The 15852-nt window shown below is 41.9% G+C and overlaps 2 protein-coding genes across 4 annotated transcripts; one reads left to right on the plus strand and one right to left on the minus strand.

The window, feature by feature from the left end:
- Nucleotides 1-16: 16 nt before the first annotated feature.
- hyls1 (HYLS1 centriolar and ciliogenesis associated) lies at nt 17-9022 on the plus strand. Of its 3 annotated transcripts, none has more exons than XM_080463352.1 (12): nt 17-182; nt 1177-1316; nt 1748-1846; nt 1933-1985; nt 2089-2312; nt 3408-3463; nt 6970-7136; nt 7227-7272; nt 7362-7416; nt 7566-7647; nt 7995-8021; nt 8783-9022. In XM_080463352.1, exons 2-12 carry the CDS (start codon nt 1217-1219, stop codon nt 8915-8917), a joined length of 1044 nt encoding a protein of 347 aa, XP_080319478.1. In that variant the 5' UTR covers nt 17-182; nt 1177-1216; the 3' UTR covers nt 8918-9022. The 3 variants fall into 3 exon arrangements, with proteins under 3 accessions (XP_080319478.1, XP_080319480.1, XP_080319479.1); XM_080463354.1 differs by having other exon boundaries at nt 21-182; nt 2089-2304; nt 3412-3463; XM_080463353.1 differs by having other exon boundaries at nt 32-182; nt 1156-1316.
- On the minus strand, nt 8974-14964 carry mrpl4 (mitochondrial ribosomal protein L4). Its single transcript, XM_080463355.1, has 9 exons — nt 14789-14964; nt 14057-14138; nt 12861-13029; nt 11903-11954; nt 10933-11050; nt 10367-10473; nt 9740-9849; nt 9555-9628; nt 8974-9178 (listed from the first exon to the last, which is right to left on the minus strand). The coding sequence occupies exons 1-9, from the start codon at nt 14834-14836 to the stop codon at nt 9033-9035; spliced, it is 906 nt and encodes a 301-aa protein (XP_080319481.1). The 5' UTR covers nt 14837-14964; the 3' UTR covers nt 8974-9032.
- Between the last annotated feature and the right edge of the window lie 888 nt (nt 14965-15852).

Below are 15852 nucleotides of genomic sequence, written 5' to 3' on the forward strand. Positions count from 1 at the left end.
GGCTTCACTCGACCACACACAGAGGAAGAGCGGAGGCGTCGTTTTCAAAGCTCGTTAACGGCTGTTGTCGTGGAGCTGTCTGCTTGTACACAACAAGACCACAACATTTTTAACAGTATCTTCATATTCACCGGCGATGTAAACACGGATTGTTCACGGCAACAGCGGTCCGGTGCGTCCAGGTAAAAACGCCTTTTATCGATTCCGGTGGTTTTGTTTACTTAGTTATATGTCTCCATGCTAATAGTTAGCCTAGCTGGCTAACCAGGGTCCCTTTAAAATCCAACTTTTTTAAGATTATGCTGTTGTATTATAGACCTGTACAACAAAACACAACTTGGGGAATGATGGTCAATATTTGTTTCGGCGCATCGGTTTAAAGAAACTACAATTCGACACATAACTCTTTGGTTTTACTAACAACTGAGCTCGCTGTCCGCATCGCAGTGAAAACTAAACTATCTTCATAACATCCTCAGTTCAGCTTTTATTTAATAGCTGTTTTTTCTGACCCTTTACATATAAGGTCACAACTTCAGACAATTGGGACCATGTGTATAAAATGTAAATAAGAAGAGGAAGTACGTATGTTGTTCCCTAAAGAACAAAGAAACATCAGATGTTCACGGTTGGATATATAATCACATTATAAGATTTAAAACATTATTTAGAGGTTCATGGTAGCAATACATTTCATACAATTTAGTCATAAAAACGCTCTAAAAGTAAGTAGTACTCATAAAATTGAGTATTTTTGATTTTATCGTCCCAAACCTCTTGTATGTTTTTTGGTCCTGGTTGTGTGTGATCACCACAAGGATCCTGAAAAAAACACTGAACCTTTATTCTGGACACATATACTCAACAAAATCGATATTTTTTACCTTCACCAACAAAAGTTGGGTGACCAACGAAGTGACAAGGTTATGTTTTCGTCTGCGTGAATTTATTTATTGGTTTGTATGCATGTATTTGACCAACTTTTCGCAAAAACTACTCACCCGTATTGCATGACATTTTCAGGGACAATTTGTCACCAGACAAGGACATATATTGTTATGATTATTTGTGTCCACCGATTTTATTATTTTTTAAATTGCATTGCTATGTAGTAAAGTCCCAGATCTGTCTTTGGTGTTGAAACCTTCTTATCAGTTTCTGTTTGTTTTTCTTCAGATCTGTTTTGTTCCATCTGTGATCTCAAGCTGTGGATTCGATGGACCTGCTGGACTTCTCCGAAGAGGAGATTCGGCAGCAGCTGGCTCTCCTCGGCTACAAGAACATCCCAAAGCACAGACTGCTTGAATTTAAACAAGGTGAGATTTTTATTATTATTTATTGATTCAGCGTGGAGCTTCATGTCGGTATTAGACACTGATGGTCAATAAGAGAATAATTTAAACAACGCAACAGACAAAATGACACAAAGATAAAATTATTTAGAACCAGAAAACGACAACACCTTGAAAAATAAATCCTTGGTTTTAAGAATGGAATCACACTTAAGTTTATATGCGTGTGAATGCAATGTAGTGTACGTCATTAAGAGACATCAAATTAAAATATGAAAATAAAAAAGAGTCGGTGACGGTGAATATCTTCTTTATTTTAAGGCTGCTTCACAGCTAAAATTCTTCACATCTGAAGTCCATAAAGTCCGGATCCCAGTGCAGCAGCTAAAAAACCATTAAAATCAGTCTGTAGAAACCATTAAAGAACAACTGGAATCGTTTGTCCGCCCTGTCAGACCTGGATGAGCTGATCCGACGTGGAGAGTGGAGGAGTCTGGTCTCACCGCCTCAGACCCCCCCTCAGCCGAGCCCCCCCGCCTATACCAAGGAGAAAGGTACGAGCCCCAGGGGGCGACCGGACTGAGCTTCAGGATCGTGTGATCGGTTTGAGCTGCAGCTGTTTTCTGTTTTGTCTCTTCAGTTAGTTCCACCGAAGGATTCTTCCTCCATGCAGCCAGAGACCGAGACACACAGGTACAAGACTCTTCATCAACTCTTTATTCTTCCGTCATATTGTCCACAATATAAAACCAATGCAGTCTGATGTAATGTGTGTGTCTTACTGTGATGCACACAGACGCTCCTCACACACCCCGACAGAGGTGACCGGGGGCAGCGGCGTCCCTGCGACTCCTACGCTCACCACTCGGTGGCACCAAAGCTGCAGCTGGCTGCAGGAGGTCCCTGCAGGCTGCAGGTGGAGCCCGATCCAAACCTCATGCTGAACTCTACGCTGTCAGACAGCCACACGTCTTCACTGGACTCTCAGGAGAGACGCTTCATCAAGAGGAAAGTCCTCAGGTACTTCTACTAAAACAGGCTGGAACTGTAAACTTTTCTAATGTACAAAATAATGACACTAAAACTCAGACGACGGCTAATGTACAGTTTTGTTATCGATGTGAAAACCGAATCCTATGTAGTTTTATATCTTAAAACTTTGTTTTCATGTCAAATATCGAAATTTTAGCTGTTTTACTTTTTTTTTTAGCCGTTTTAATTTCAGCTGCTTTAGCTGTTTGATATTTTGACTGCAGTTTCTAGTTGTTTTAGTAATTTCAGCTGTTTTGGGGATTTTTAGCTGTCTTACCCACTAAATAAATATTTCAAAATCTCATCTCTTTTCGATGTTTTACTTTCTTTGCCTCTGTTAACCAGAAGATTAGAGTCCCTTTGAATGAATCTGGAGTGCAAATAAGATAAACTGTATCTATGTGTTACTTCCTGGAAGCTCCGGGGAGTATGGAATTATATTTGTGCCTCAGTCCAGAGTGCTCAGTGTGAAATTCTGAGCACAAAAAACTTGAGCAAAGAAATATCTATTATGCGCTCAAAAAATATATTTTTATGTTTGCAACTACCTACATACACAATATACTGCAGTTTTTCTCTTGGTTTTGCTATTTCCTCTTACAGGTGCTGTTAAAAATGAAATGTTTGAGCGGCCCTCAGTGTGTCACTGTGTCTATGGTCCATGTTGTACTTCATTACATTTAAATGGTCAATGTTTTCACGTTATTGACAATTGATGCATTATTGGTTGCTACTTGATGTCTCACACCTCAGCTGGCAGAACAAACAACTGATACCTCGTAAAGCTGGTGGATCACAATGAAAAAATAGAATCTTTCTTCTTCAACAATAGTTCCTAAAACTAGTGACACAAACTGTTTTTCAGCGAGAGGTGATTTTGTTATTGAGCAAAACTAAAGTAAAAGTACGTCTTGGCCCTCATTAGCAGTGCCCCTTTTCATAATATGATCAATGTGGGGTTTCAATTCTCCAGTCTGTTTAATTTTTTGCTTCGTATAGACTTCTGCTGTTGAGAAAAAAGAAGTGCAGTGTCTGACACAAAAAGATTTTGATAACATTGTTTGTATGATTTTATCTCCACAGGAAGCATCATGGACAGAGACACATCTGTGATGAGTCCGTCTACAGTGAAGATTCAGGTTAGTCTCTTTATTTGACCACTTGTAACAATCAGTGTTTCAATTCAGCTTCAAGTCTTTGAACAAAGTAATACTAAATAACAAGAAGTGGAAAAAGTTTTATTCAAATACAACATGAAAAAATTTGAAGTATAAAACAGCACATACAAAATGCTAAATATTTACCAGTTTGATATTTGTAGATAAAAATGACCCTGATGGCCTCATATTCTACATTTCGGTTGTTGTTGCTTTTATGTCCTTTTGGAAAATCTCCTGGATGATGGTGCATCGCTGCTTCGTCGTCTCATTTTAACTCCCACACAGCACAACGTAGAGACATCAGTGAAATCAGAACTGTTGTCTTCTTTTGTTTTCTTGTTCTTCAATGATGTAGCTTTAAAAATAATCCTTCATAAATACCCTTTAAGGTGCACTTTTGTAAATGCTTTGGCCAGGAAGCAGAAAAACTAGAGGTTTGCACTCATACATTGATCATTCCAGCGACACTTTGTCACAGATGAGACTACCCAGCCATAAACTCAGAATACTGTCATTCAGTCCAGTCATGAAATGGTTAAATCGTTTCTGAAAATGTTGAATTTCCATCTTGTGGCAGTGCTAATCATTCCACACAGTTTATTAAATAATAAATATACCCAATGGAAACATAATTGTCTCTAATTGCTATCAGAAGATAAAGCTGATGAGTGAAGCAGGGATGTACTTCCGTCAGCCACCAGCAGGGGGCGACTCCATCGAGCTCCTGCTAGTGGGTTAATCCTCTTAGCTCCTTCCTCCTTAAACCGTCCACAGATCAGAAACTCCACACACCTCCGCTGGCTCCTCACTGCAAACATGTACAAAATGTACAACGCTCAGGAGGACGAGGACACAGACGACAAGAACTCACTCTACTCCTCTTTCTGGTCCGACGGAGAGAAACAGGAGGAAGGGGAGGAGGTGGAGGTTCAGAGAAGGCTCGACGCCAAACCTGTCAGAGGTACAGAGGAGGAGAAGACTGAAGTGAAGGAGCAAGAGAAGAGCAGAGACAGTTTGGAGGAGAAGAGTCGTAGTGACACAGAGGAAGAGGAGGAGGAAGAAGACCTGGAGGAAGAAGAGGAGGAAGAAGACATGAAGGAAAGAGAGGAAGAAGCAGAAGACCTGGAGGAAGAAGAGGAGGAGGAGGACGAAGACAGCAGTGATGACAGGAATTCTTCTTACTCTTCTTTTTATTCTGATGAAGATGAGAAAGAGGTTGATGCCAAACCCGTCAGAGGTACAGCGAAGAGTGAAGTGAACGATCAGGAGAACCAGAGCAAAGACAGTTTGAAGGAGGGAAGTCATAGTGATACAGAGGAGGAGGAGGAGGAAGAAGAAAAAAGCAGTGACGACAGGAACTCTTATTTTGATTCTGATGAAGATGAGGAGGAGAAAGAGTTCGACACCAAACCTGTCGAAGCTACAGAAGATTCAATTCAGAAGAAGAAGCAGGATAAAAGCAGAGAGAGTTTGGAAGAGGAAAGTCATGCTGATGGAGAGGAAGAGGAGGATGAAGACAGCAGTGACGACAGGAACTCTTCTTACTCTTCTTTTTATTCTGATGAAGAAGACGAGGAGGAAGAGGTCAATGCCAAACCTGTGGGAGCAAACAAAGCTTCATCTCAGAAGACTTCAGTGGAGGAAAAGTCTGAGCTGAACGATCAGGAGAACCAGAGCAGAGAGGGGTTGGAGGAGGAAAGTCATGATGCGGAGGAGGAGGAAGAGGAGGGCAGCGATGATGACGAGAATTCCCTCTATTCCTGTTTTTGGTCGGATGGAGAGAAACGGGAAGAAGAAAATGAGATTCACATCAAACCTGTTGAAGATCCTAAGGATTCCATGAGGGAGACTCCACCGGAGGAAAAGCTCCAGATGAACTCCAGCAGAGAGAGTTTATTGGAGGGAGGGCATGAGCAGAGTGAGGAAGATAAGGAAGATGAGGGTGAGGAGATGTGCAGCAGCACTCCAGACAGTCCGACGCCCAGCCTGATGACGTCGGGATACGGCACCTACAGACCGGAGGAGCAGGAGGGAGACTACAGGGACGACCAGGACAGCCGCGGAGATCTGTCCGACATCAGAGACGAAGACTATGACCAGCGCTCGCTCTGCAGCGTCACACACACACACCGCAGCCAGCCGGTGGTGTGTGTGTTGGAGCAGCACACAGCTGCAGCTGATGGACAGTCTGAGAGACATGAGCTGGTGAACCGTCCAGACTTAATATCTGAGCAGGAAAAGCCAGCAGGCGAGAAAAAATGTGGAGATGTGTGTGCGGCGGCGGCCGAAGGAGGACATGTGAAAGCAGAGAGTGAAGACGGGAACGAGGAGAAGCTGGAAGAAGAGTCGCAGGACGTCGGTGAGATGAAACGTGCGGAGAAAGAAGATTCAGACGAGACTTCCAGCAACAAAGACATCAAGTTCATCGACTGCAAGGCGGGTTTGAGCTGGACGACCTTCGACCGGATGAGTTTGGAGTGGGAGGGGAACCTCAGACACACGGGTAAACGAAGGGTTCCTCCTTTTATAGTTCCTCCCGTTTATCTGCCTCGAGTTATTCCTGATAACTACACACAAGATGTTTTTTCTTACATTTAAGATTTTAATTCTCAGCACAATGTTCACAGCGTGAGCCGATTGGCTGCTTGAAACGCTGTTAGAGTGACGGTATGAAGAGGCTGCGGCGGGACGGAGGTGTTTGACGGTTCTTTTCCGCCCGGAGACCTCATGGTGACATACTGACGCTGGTTTCAGGTTCCCACAGTAGCGACGGTTATTCTTCCTGAGGTCAAACCTCGATAACACAACACTCATAGAATCCAGAAACAGCCAGTAAAATGTACCGATATAGAGACTTTCACAATCAGCAACAAGTCAAACCAAAACAACCCGGAGCTTAAAGATGGAGACAAGAAGAGGAAGAGGACGTCTAATGGAATAAAAATCAAAATTCTAATTGACTTGTTGCTTCTGCTCCTTTTCCCTTTAACAATATCAGCTCTGTATTTTCAGACTTTTCATATCGAATTCTCAATCTTCATGTCATTTATCTGAACAAAAACCCATATGAAAGTGAAAAACTAACCAGTAGTGGAATTTCTGCAATATTGATCAAAGTGATGGATTACTCACTGGATTTCTGCAACAAAGGCACTGAACTGTGACGTACCAGATGTTTTGACCATCAACATTTTTCCACGTTAGCAGATATGCTGACTCGTCAGCTTCAGCTGACTGAGTTTACACAGACCGACAATATCTGCTTCAGTTTAGTGTGAACACACAACGTAAAGCTTAAAACTGTCAAAATATTAAAAATCCAACCTGATCAGTTCAAAACTACCAGCTTAAAGACTTTTTGTTTCGAGATCAGCACTTTGTTGGCTCAATGACTCCGTTAGGTTTCATGTCGGAGAAACTAAAGAAAACTGCAGCTGATGATTTTGCTCACTGGTTGTTAAAGTGAGACTGTGGTTGGTTTTCAGACACAACGAGCTGTCTGGAGGAGCGGCTGGCCGAGCTTCACATCTCTCCGTCGGCTCGGCCGGACGAGGAGGACGAGGACGAGGAGGAGGCGGACCAGAGCTCCCAGCACAGCTCCGACTCGGAGGCCGGGTCGCTGAGCGCCTTCGGGTCCTACGTCAGAGGCCTGGTGGGTGATCGCATCGTCCACAACCGCTCCGTTTGCTCCTGGGAACCTCTGAAAGAGCAGCTTTCACTCCGTTGTTTCCTCTGTCAACAGACTCGAACTCGCAGTGACGGTGATCTCAGACCAAAACCTAAATCCTGTAAGTCCATGATGAATCCTCCCAGGGTCTGCTGGTCTCACATCCACGCTTAATAAACCAACTTCTGATCCTTTGTCTTCATGTTTCAGTCATTCGACCGGTGGTGAGTCAACAGAGCATAAAGAAGAGCGACCCAGTGGCCAGGTGAGTTCCAGCCACTCACTCATTCCCCTCCGCCTCCTCCACCTTTAAATGGGACCCGAAATCTGGATCAGAACCACTGCAATGATCAGTGAGAGATTCTTACAGAACGTGAGATATTTGCATCTGTGTTGAGCCTCTTTGCTCTGCAGGTATTTCCAGTACAAGCAGCTCTGGGACATGTTGAAGTGTCCGGGGGAGGCGGATCGCAGAGCGCTGCGCTGGGAGATCAAGGTAGGAAACACCACCGGTACGTCTGGATAGTCCCTCCTTTCTCCCTCCCTGTCGACTTTACCTTAACGCCATGATTAAAAAGGATTTTTTTTTAATCCAGATGTGTCTGTTGCATCGTACTTGTAAGATTCATTAAACAATTAAAGATTTCTTTAAACATTTCATCACGATTCATTTCGGATTCTGTACTTGAATCAACTGTGACAGAAATTCAGAACAAACTTCATTCAACCTCACAAACACAAAATCACTTACTTCCTCTTTCTTTCTTTTGTAAACTTTCTGCTTTAGTTCTTTAAACTTTGTCACTTTTTCTCTCACCATGTTTGTGCTGGTTTTGTTTCCAGGAGCGACTCGCATACCAACCTCCTCCAGTAAGTATTTCTTCATCTAGTTAACTCTTTAACAATGAATATTATCTTTTAAAACAGAATATACCGAGATTTCAATTTTACTTGTGGCACTTCTTCCAGGGTTGTGTGTAAGACTGTAAACTAGTCTGAAGGGATTTTACCATCATGCATCATCGACAGCAGACAAACTGACATTAACTGCACATGTGACATCATGTTAAAGTAACACGGAATCTACCAAGCAACTGACATCTCACTGGAAAGTGAAGAGATGTAACTGAATGAATGAATCAACTTGTTTTTGTTTAAAGTTTGCATTTGGAGAGTAATGTAATACTGAAAGTAGTAAAGTACATGGAACCTACTGTCAGTTAATAACGTTAATGGTAATGAGAAGTAACTGATAAACACATTCTCACAGTAACTGTAGTTCTGTCACTAAGTCAGTGTTGGGGAATTTATCCAGCAACATAACGTTCAACAACACTAAGGCCTTTTTCACATCAGTGTTTCAAATGCAAATGGGGCCTTAATTTGTCATTTATATTTACCAAAAATAATCACTAATTGTTGAACAATATATCCATTTAAATCATTGCATCATTAAATGCTCGCATGTGGATGATATAAACTTAATTTGTTAACATTGAGTCCCTGTTTGTAGTTGAAGTCACAGTTTTAGTCTTTATCATGATCGGTGTTGCACCTCGCTGCGTTACCTTACAGAGTTCACTGGAATAAGGCGTGACATTGTAGGAAACTTTATTCTTGTTGCGTTGCAGCCCAAACCTCGGAGAGTCTACGTGCCGAACACTTACATCGTGCCAACGGAGAAGAAGCGCTCGGCGCTGCGCTGGGAGGTCCGGACCGACCTGGCCAACGGGCGGCACCCCTACAAATCCAGCTGTCGCTTTTAGAACCAACACGACGACACTGAGCGACTTTTATACTTTTTTTATTGTTGTACATATTTATGAATGGATTTGAGTTGTGACGTATAATAAACACGAACCGAAAACCTTTGGGCTTGTGCTACGGGAGGTCTGTGTACGGCAGGCTGAAGGGGTAGAGGGGGGAGTAGCGCTCGTCGTGCCACAGGAGCTTCTCCTCCAGAAACTTGACCGTGTTCAGCGTGAGGATGACGGCTTCGTGTTTCAGCAGGCTGTGGACGTTCAGACCTGACGGAGAGACGATCCGGGAAAGGAGTCAGTGTGCAAAAGAGCAGGGGTGTCAAACATCAGGCCTGTCGGTCAAAACCGACCGGCAAGAGGAAACAATCCGGCAGAACCACCGAGCAAACTGTCAACATTTCAAACAAAATGAGATTCTCTTCTTTTTGTTTTTTAAAGTGGACCCAACATGGAGACCCGAGCTGAGAGATCAGCGACGCTGCAATCAAACTAGCCTCAAAGCTGTGCGGTCATTAAACTTGGCTTTATGTTGAGATAGTCATTTGGTTTTGTGAAAATCACAACAAAGAAAAACATTCATGTTTAAATTTAAATTGAACTAAAATGTGCCCGACACCCTGGCAAACAGATTGAAAACACTCACCGATGGCTGGAATAATGTTCACCGTCTTTAAGTTGGCTGTAGCTTCAAGAATATTCTCTGGAAACTCTTCATTTCTTCACAAAGAATGAGAAAAACGGCAATGAGCAACAACTTCGACCTTCACTTCTACATTTTAGAGGATTATTTCCTCCAGCCCTCCAGGGGGCGCCACTGAGGCTACTCACACGTCCACGATGAGAGTCGATTCGCCCCAGTGCCTGTGTCTGAAGAGCTCCAGCAGGTACTGGGGGTCCGGGGTGGGGAGGTCCAGGGAGTCTACGACGTGGAGGTAGTCCTGCACAGACACAGGTTTACAAGTTAAAAGTGTTCGACTGTCATTCCTAATTTGTCCACTAGGGGTTGCACTGTCCAGGAGGTGAGAGATTAGTGATGCCAAAGCGTAAAGTTAATGCTAACAGAGGAGCATCAGAAATATGAGGAAGAAGCAGGTAACAAGTTGAAACAAGCTGTAAACAAATGTGAAAACAGCATTATATTGTAATTTTACTTTTCTTTCAGATTGTACTCTATACATAACATTTGCAATGTATTCTTATACAAATATATATGTACACAAGATGGTATTCTTAATCAAGCTATATATACACTAATAAATATAACCATTCTTTAATGCACAGGATTCAATCAAATCATCCTGTGCAAAATTATTATTGAATATTGTTTGAAAGAGTAGTAAGAAGTAAATCATTTTTTAATACATGTTGAATTACACAGACACATATATATATATACAGTTTGACGTGTTATATAATTATATATACATTTGTTTTTAAAGAGTACTAATGTGATACCTGAGCCAGCTTGGAGGTGAGCGCCACCTTGAGGCCTTGCACCCGAACCTTCATGGGTAACATGTAGTAATAGCTGGTTGGCCCCCGGGGTCCGCGTGCGATCCCCCCTGAGAGAAACACATCAGAACTGAAGCTGAACGGGCCCTTGCACGCCCACACACACACACACATTCTGTGAATTGTGTTAAATAGAAGCCATCTGATTGGCTAAACTCCGATGACACTATGGAGGTTTTGATTTCTGATTCGCTCGTCGGAGCGAACGCTTTTTAAAAATTCAAACAAGCCGGGGAGAGAAAGGACGGACTTTCTTCACTAGTGTGGCGTCAATCCGGTTAGTGTGGGGACGCATAATACTGTGGGAAATCCATTAGAAAGTGAATTTTCCTGTTAACTTACCCCTTTAAGAGATCCGACAGGACGATTATAAGCTCGTGCATCAATTATGCGATATTATGAAAAAATGGACACCAAAAAAAAGCCCAAGTCAAAATCATTGGTCGTATGTGTGAAAATGTGGAAAAGAAATGAAGGGTGTGCGCTGTTCCAGTGTTTCTTTTGGTTACCTCCTTTCCACAGCGGCGAGCGGATGCTGGAGTGGCGAGCTCTCCCGCTTCCCTTCTGGTTCCAGGGCTTCCTGCCGCCGCCCCTGACCTCTGACCTCACCTTGGTGTGAGCGTAACTCTGACACACGGAACAAAGTCAGACTTGGCGCGTTTACAGATGAAATGCTTTGTAGTTCCTCGCCGACTCAGCTGCTTTTAATGGTTCACTTTGGCATGAATGAGTCGCTGTGCGGGGAGTGTAACTCCTGTCTCATTCTGACCATCTTTAATCATCAGCGACTGACCAGGAGGCAGTTCGAGCTGCGCCTCCCCTCAGATTAGGTAATCTCATATAAACTGGGTGCAACCTCAGTTCAACTCCTTTCTCTTACTTTGTCCCTGTTTCGCCAATTTTATATTCATAAAGGTTTCAAAAATAAAGAAATCCTCTCTCGTCCATACAAACAGTAATGGACTTCAGTAAAGTGTAAAACTGATGCGAATCACAGCGATTCTACAATTTATTTAACCAGTTAGTGCTAAAGTCAAATATTTTGATGTGTTTTCAAAAACACTGTACAACTTGTTTCGCCGTATTATAATAAGAAGAAGAAGAAGAAGAAGAAGAAGAAGAAATTTAAGTGGAATGGTATTGACCATTTTTCAATATTACAAAAATCTACAGTGTTTGCTCATGAGAATTTTAAAGCATGTATTTAAATATATATCAGAATACTCAAATCATTTATTTGATAATGATTAACTTTCTGTTAATATATAAGGGAGTTACAAAAGATGGCCGGTTAAAACGGTCAATTGTTTTTAAAGCGTCATACATCAGAAAGGGCAGAAGATACAAACTTTAATCACACTAATAGTTGTTGCATAAATTTGTATAATTGACATAAAATATGAATCTGATCGGTAATGATGATACAATCTTAGAATCTCCTGGAAGCGGATTTAGTCTTCGGTGTTGTTTTGAACTTACAATCCTTTTGAAGTTCCTCTGCCACTTTTCCACGTCGTGCAGAATATCGAGCCTGAAAACAAAGATCAGAAAGGTTCCAGTGTTTCACTGGAGGAACTAAACGCAGCGGAACTCCTGCTTTCTGGACTTTAAATAGATTTATTGTTACATGGAAAAAAAAACACATCTCACCTCACAAAATTATATACGTTTAATTAATAAGGTATTGCAGACAAATGAATATATATATATATATATATGTAAATAGTTTAATTTCTGCTTAACCAACAGGTTCATAGTGAAGAAAGTCCCATTAATATTTCTTTTGTTGGTAATTCATTGGATTGAATTGAACAGAGTTCAGGCTTTTCTGGACTTTTCAGAGTACCATAACCTCTGGAGTTTATTTTTTTTAATTGTTTTGATGGTAATGCAAATTATATTCACTTATATATCAAAATATACCTGTAGATACCATCAGTGACCACTAGATGTCACCGTGGGACAACAGAATGCTGCTACAGTACCACAGTCAAACCTCCATTACTGCTGTATTTGACTGACGGAGCGAGAAAAATGTCTCCGATAAGAAATATAGTGGGAAAATATGTGCCTTACACACTAGTGCAACTATATGATCTTTTTGTTTTGTTTTCACGATATATTTTATCATATGCGACTGATATATATTTTGCTTACACAACAACATTTCTAGTGAAAATGCATTAATGTAGTATTTTGGTTTCATAAAGATTTCACATTTACACGTTAACGTTTTGATATCGATGTCGTTGGCATGTTAACTTAATCGTTTAGCCTCACTGTGTTGTGAAACATACAAGAGTTAATAACTAAATAATGGATTTACTGTCTCTAGAGCTAGGTTTTTTAGACGTATATTTAAGCTCCTCGGTTCGTCACAGTCGTGTGGTTTTTCTTACAGACGAACCACCCAGAAGTAGAAATGGCTTCACTTCACCTCGGAGGCACAGCGAACACATCAGGATGCAGCTCCGTCACACCCAGCGGCTCTCCGTCCGGCTTCACTAGAGTGTCCACCCAGGTGTGCAGGGGGCTCAGGTGGGGGGGCACGGAGTGGCAGGACCTCAGCAGGGGCAGGGGGCAGTCTGCAGGAGGAGGGGGGCGCTCTGCAGGAGGAGGAGGAGGAGGAGGAGGAGGAGGAGGAGGACGTCACACACAGTCTGAAGCACCTCGAACAAAAAACAGCTGAGACAGATTTTAATACCACAAGAGGCTGTTTGAGGCACACCTCCACCTGCATAATTGTTTTTAAAGGGGTCATATTATCCAGTTTTCAACACTTCCACATGGTCTCATTGGTCCAAAAACCTTGTATTCAAAGTTTATTGCCCCAAATCCAGCTTTTCCTTGATTTACAGCCATTTGAATATTGGATCATAGGAGCTGCATTCAGAATCTGCTGTGTCTGTGTGCACTGGACTGGCTCCACTCACAGATGCTCATCTTGCAAAGAGGAGGAAGTACTTCCTCTCGTGGTGCCATGTGCCAGAGCAGAGCTGCCTAATAGTGGGAGGGTCACAGGGAGGGCCTACCTTGACTGGGATTGGTTAAACCCCCGATGACACTATATAGGGTTTGATTTCTGATTCGCTCGTTGAGGCACACACTTTATAAAAATTGAAACAAGCCAGGGAGAAAGATGACAGATTTTCTTCACTTCTGGTTCGTCAGTCCAGGTTTGGGGACGATTATTACTGTTGGAAAACCATTAGAAAGTGAATTTTGTATAATATGACCTCTTTAAACACTTTTAAAGTCTTCAGCGTGAGCCTTTTGCAAAGAAATGTCTTGCACATATGCGCCTCAGGTGTACATTTTAGAATGACAATAATAAAGATCCATCTATCTATCTAAAGTACAAATACTTAGTTATTTTCTACTACTGTAATTGGTGAATGTGACTGATCATGGAGAGACTGCTGAGCCTGCAAAGAGGCTCTTTTATGTAAAGTTTGTTTCAAAATGTTATTTTGAGTACCTCCAAAGACTCTTCAGGAAGAACAGATATAATGTTTTGGAGGATTCAGAACACAATTTTGTAAAATACCGTTTTGATTTCGGTTGAAACATCTAATTCACACCAAAAGGAAATTGTCTGAAGGCGTTTCGAGAGGCTTTACGTGTCCGACTCACTCAATCTGGCCGGATCCACCAGGTTGGAGGGCAGCTGTAAGTTTGGAGGCAGAACACTCGGACCAGAGACGGACGAGGAGAACTGAGGAGGGACAAACAAAAGAGCTTATCCACAGCTGGAACACAGCTGGAACACAGAAACCACAGTCAGCGTACCTGACACTACACATTTTACCAGTGAATTTACACGTTCTTCGTGTACATGTGTGGATTTCCTCCACAGTCTAAAAACATGTTAAAAGTTAATGATGACTCCATTAAGTGTGAATGTTAAACACTGGTTTACTATTGCTGAGCCTGCGAGTTTTGTTCATTTTATTATCCTGTTAAGAAGTCGTTCTTCATTGGATCGTTGCGCTCACTGTAATATAGTTATTTTCAGTGTTATTTAGTAATATAATTTCTAACTAGACACTGTAGCTGGAGACGCTGCCACATTTAAGAGTTTCTTCATTCATTGAACTTCAAACTGAACTGAACTGTCAAGTGTTAGTAGAAATACACAGATTATGAAAAACTGTTCCAAGTAGACTAATGGGACAGCAGAAACAGAGTCCGATGTTACAATACAGACATGCGGAGCAGAAACAGAGTCAGGGCTGTTGAAGATGTGATGTTACAGGGATGTGAAGCAGAAACAGTCAGAGCTGGTCCATCATGTGTCTCTGGAGGATCTGACCACCACAAACAGACACAATGTGACAGTTCCCGGCTCTCGGATTCGTCTCTCACCCTCTTCGCGGCTCCTCTGCAGCAAACCACCACAGACAGTCGCAACATGTTGCTCCTCTTCGTTTTTTTAAACTGTTATAAAATACTATAAAACATATCCAAGCAGAAATATCACAAACTAACTGGAAGGTCGAGGACGCAGCTCGCGTGTTGACGTCGCGTCTTGATGACGCAATGACGCAGAGCTGTAGTGCCCTCTGTCGGTGGGAGGTCGGTAAAGACACAACAACTGCTTTCCGTTCTCATTTTATAGTTTCAAATTCACGATAATTTCATGTTTTTATAGCTTTACAGCAGTATTTATTAGAAACTGCTGACAAAGAAGTAATTGTTGGTTGACTTTTAGATCAACTCCCTAAAAATTCTCAATTCACCAGTTCAGTAACGCCAGATAGAATCGAAATACTATCCTTATGACATGTTATTTAATATGAATGTCAAGACTTTTATCATTTTAGCTTGAATTTCTAGAGATGTTGTGGTTTGAACTGTTTTTTATTGAGTTGAACTGGTTTTGAAGTCATGTTTGTACTGAAAACTGTCAGATCTGGCAACCCTTGCTGTACCCCCACAGGGACAAAAAGTTGGAAGAGTTCACTGTGGGAGTTATTTGGTGTATATGTTTTGCAGTCTAATAAAGATGCTGAGAGCACAGAAAACATTATCATAGTCACAGAAAAACACAGAGAGCAAAGTTTAAACTGAGGATGCGGCAAATGCAGCACGGCAGGCCCGTGGATCACAGTAACCTGTTGAAAATTGCACCTTTATCAACACTTCAGCCTTGTTATGTATTAAGATGTCCCATACATATGATGGTGATTAGTTTGAACATAAAACAGCATGCTGAATGACCTCTCCGTGTTTGTGTTTTTGGTCATGGATGCATTTTGTATTCACACGGAGGAGGAATACTTTTATTATTTTAATGTTATAAGGCCACTGTGGACATTTAAGTGAACCTTAAATGTCTTAAGACCTGTTTTAACAACTTGCCAGTTTGGGCTAAAGGCTCGTTTAGGTTATTTTTTGCTATTTGTCTTCAGTTCATTGATGAACTCTGC

This window comes from Lipophrys pholis, assembly GCF_963383615.2.
Source record: "Lipophrys pholis genome assembly, chromosome: 5".
In the NCBI taxonomy this organism is placed as follows: domain Eukaryota; kingdom Metazoa; phylum Chordata; class Actinopteri; order Blenniiformes; family Blenniidae; genus Lipophrys; species Lipophrys pholis.

Bases quoted from the DNA above. Each gene is read 5' to 3' on its own strand.
- hyls1 (XM_080463352.1), top strand. From the start codon at position 1,217: ATGGACCTGCTGGACTTCTCCGAAGAGGAGATTCGGCAGCAGCTGGCT. The intron at 3,464-6,969 runs GTTAGTCTCTTT...GTTGGTTTTCAG, and splicing joins CGTCTACAGTGAAGATTCAG to ACACAACGAGCTGTCTGGAG. The intron at 7,417-7,565 runs GTGAGTTCCAGC...TTTGCTCTGCAG, and splicing joins AAGAGCGACCCAGTGGCCAG to GTATTTCCAGTACAAGCAGC.
- mrpl4 (XM_080463355.1), bottom strand. From the start codon at position 14,836: ATGTTGCGACTGTCTGTGGTGGTTTGCTGCAGAGGAGCCGCGAAGAGG. The intron at 9,850-10,366 runs GTATCACATTAG...GTGTCTGTGCAG, and splicing joins TCACCTCCAAGCTGGCTCAG to GACTACCTCCACGTCGTAGA. The intron at 9,629-9,739 runs GTGAGTAGCCTC...TTCTTTGTGAAG, and splicing joins TCGACTCTCATCGTGGACGT to AAATGAAGAGTTTCCAGAGA.